At 32.8% G+C, this 2,856-nt stretch overlaps 1 protein-coding gene across 1 annotated transcript in view; it reads left to right on the forward strand.

Moving 5' to 3' along the window:
- LOC104728525 (two-pore potassium channel 2-like) overlaps window positions 1-353 on the forward strand; it is a 2,616-nt gene extending 2,263 nt beyond the window's left edge. The window contains exon 2 of the mRNA XM_010447490.2: window positions 179-353. Coding sequence (XP_010445792.1) covers window positions 179-353 — 175 coding nt within the window. The remainder of the gene's footprint in view (window positions 1-178) is intronic.

Here is a 2,856-nt window from a genome sequence, read left to right on the forward strand (position 1 = left end):
TCGTTTCCTAGTTTATTCGTAGATATCAAAGCATATTTCTCGTTAGGTTCAACGCATAGCTTATAAATTTATGACATCTTTGACTACTATCATGTGGTATTTAGTGCATTAGTGATCTTCTTGGTTATATCAGCATCATTAAAGTCTTAGTATAATATTTGTTGTTTTATGTTTGCAGTAAAGCAGAGTATGTGATATACAAATTAAAGAAGATGGAAAAAATAACGGATAAGGACATTAACCCGATTGGTAACCAGTTTGACAAGCTTGACAGAACCAATAGTGGAAGGATTACTCTTCTAGATCTCTTGGAAACCAGCACTGATGACTTATCCACTGCAACTTCTGTTTAGACACACACATCATAACATGCATGATTGAAGATTATGATTAAAAATCTGCGGTTTTCGGTTTAGTTGAACCGGTTAACATCTTGCTTTTCTTGCCCTTTTTTATAATAGAATGTGTCACCTTCTCTTCTTCCAAGATGATTATGATTTATGAAGATGAAGAAGTTTGGTTTTCGTATCCTTTGGTTTGATGGCTATGATCAAGAGTTATAGGGGTTTTTTAAAAAAAAATCTGTATATTCTTAATTTCTGATTGATATACTCTAGTTTGATCAAAATCTTTTGTTCACAAATTTGGAAAGCGTGGAAGTGTTGATGTAAATAGTGATATTTTGGGATTGTAAAATGAGATTTGAAGAGACAAAGTATGAAAGTAATATGGTTGGATTTAATATTTGCAAAAATATTTTTGTTTAGATTATTTACTTTTCATTCTCAATATATATAGAATTTTTATTTGTTTTTAGAACATATAAAAGAATTTCAAGTTTTCAACTATATACAATATTGAGTATAATATAGTTTCCTTGTTTTTTGGTAAGATAATATTTTCTTGTTAAGTGTTAAAATATTATATATATATATATATAAACAAAATTTCCTTGTTAAATAAATTGTTAGGAGATCTCGGAGATTACGAGATCGAGTTAATAAAAAGTTAACATTTGTATAATATTCACTTATTGCTAAACAAATAGATTTACCATTATCATATATGTAAAAAAACTTGCTAGACAAGTTATGACATTGTATAAATATAAACTTAATGAATAAATGAGAGAAACTATTTCACTTCTAAGATTTCATCCAAAAATTAAATGGTTAATGAATAAATGAGAGAAACTATTCTTCTTTAACATCATATTTGTAGTGTTAGATTAACCACATAAAAACCTGAAAGGAAAGATTAGATAAGTGAATTGAATGAACCCATCAATGGTCCATGCTCATAATCCTCATCAATATCATCCTCCTCTGATGAAAATAGATTTTGGAAGAAATCTTAAAAGTGAAATAGTTTTTCTCATTTATTCATTAGCCTTTAACTATATAGTAAAATCTTTATAAATTAATAATGTTGGGACCATAATATTTTATTAATTTATAGTGATATTAATTTATCTATAAATTAATATTTATTATTTTATAGTATTAATTAATAATTTATGGATAAATGTTTTAATTTTTAAATTTTCAAAAAAATTATGAATTGAGACAATTTTAGCAAATAAGCTTAGACTTTTCGGATGTTATAATTTTTTTATGGTTTAAGAATTGAATTTGAAATATTAAAAAAACAGTATTGACGAAAGATTACAAATAAACAAATTCACTTCTACACATGACATGCATAAATGAATAATAATATCAATTGTTATATTTTATAGCCAATAATACTATAAAAATAAAAATGATGCATATCTAGAAATTGAAAATTATAAAAATTTTATAGAGTATCAATGGGACAATGATCTTTATCTATCGACGATTGCTCGTCAAATCGCTTCAAGCCAACGACCATGTCGCTCACCTACGACAGTGTTTTGATGTTCTTAACAAGTGTAACATGAAGCTTCACCCAACCAAATGCACTTTCGTTATTAAGTCCGGTGAATTCCTTGGCTATCTCGTCACCCGTCGGGGCAACGAGGCCAACCCAAAGCAAATCCTAGCGATCATCGATCTCTCGGCGACCAAGAACACAAAAGAGGTTCAGTGCCTGACCGGAGGAATAACAATATTAAATCGGTCCATTTCAAGATCAACCAACAAGTGTTTGCCATTTTACCAACTACCGAAGACAAAGAGAAAGTTCGAATGGAACGAGGCGTGCCATGATGCGTACAAACAACTAAAGGATTATCTTTCCACCCTGCTGGTTCTCGCCAAGCCCAAGCATGGTGAAACTTTGTATTTCTACATAGAAGAATCAGCCACCATAGTCAGTGGAGTCCTTGTCCAGGAAAACCGTAGAAAGAATCGAGCTGTCTTTGACGTCAATAAGTCGCTAGACGACACCGAGACACACTATCCAACAGTTGAAACGATCGCTCTTGCCGTTGTCATTTTAGCAAGAAAGCTCCAACCTTATTTACAATACCATGCAACTCACAACAACGTAGCCGAGTATGAAGCATTAATCGTCGGTCTCCGCTTGGCCAAAGGGATGGAAATCAAGTGAATCCAAGCTTTTTGCGACTCACAGCTCGTCGCTAACCAATATAGTGGAGAATGAGACACAAAACACGACAAACTGGAAGCCTACTTGAAGCTCATACGACTCCTCTCCAACGCACCAGTTGATGCACTAGCAGCCTTGACATCGCCCTCTGACACAGATTTACGCCGCGTAATTCCTGTTAAAATATCGATCATCCTAGCATTGCCAAGACGCCACATGAGCCAAACGGTGACCCAGTCACAACAATCTGCCTCGTAGTGTTACCACCTAACCGACGAAAATGACGACCCAGTCACAGATTAGTGCTCCAAGATAACATCATTT

This window comes from Camelina sativa, chromosome 11, assembly GCF_000633955.1.
Source record: "Camelina sativa cultivar DH55 chromosome 11, Cs, whole genome shotgun sequence".
In the NCBI taxonomy this organism is placed as follows: domain Eukaryota; kingdom Viridiplantae; phylum Streptophyta; class Magnoliopsida; order Brassicales; family Brassicaceae; genus Camelina; species Camelina sativa.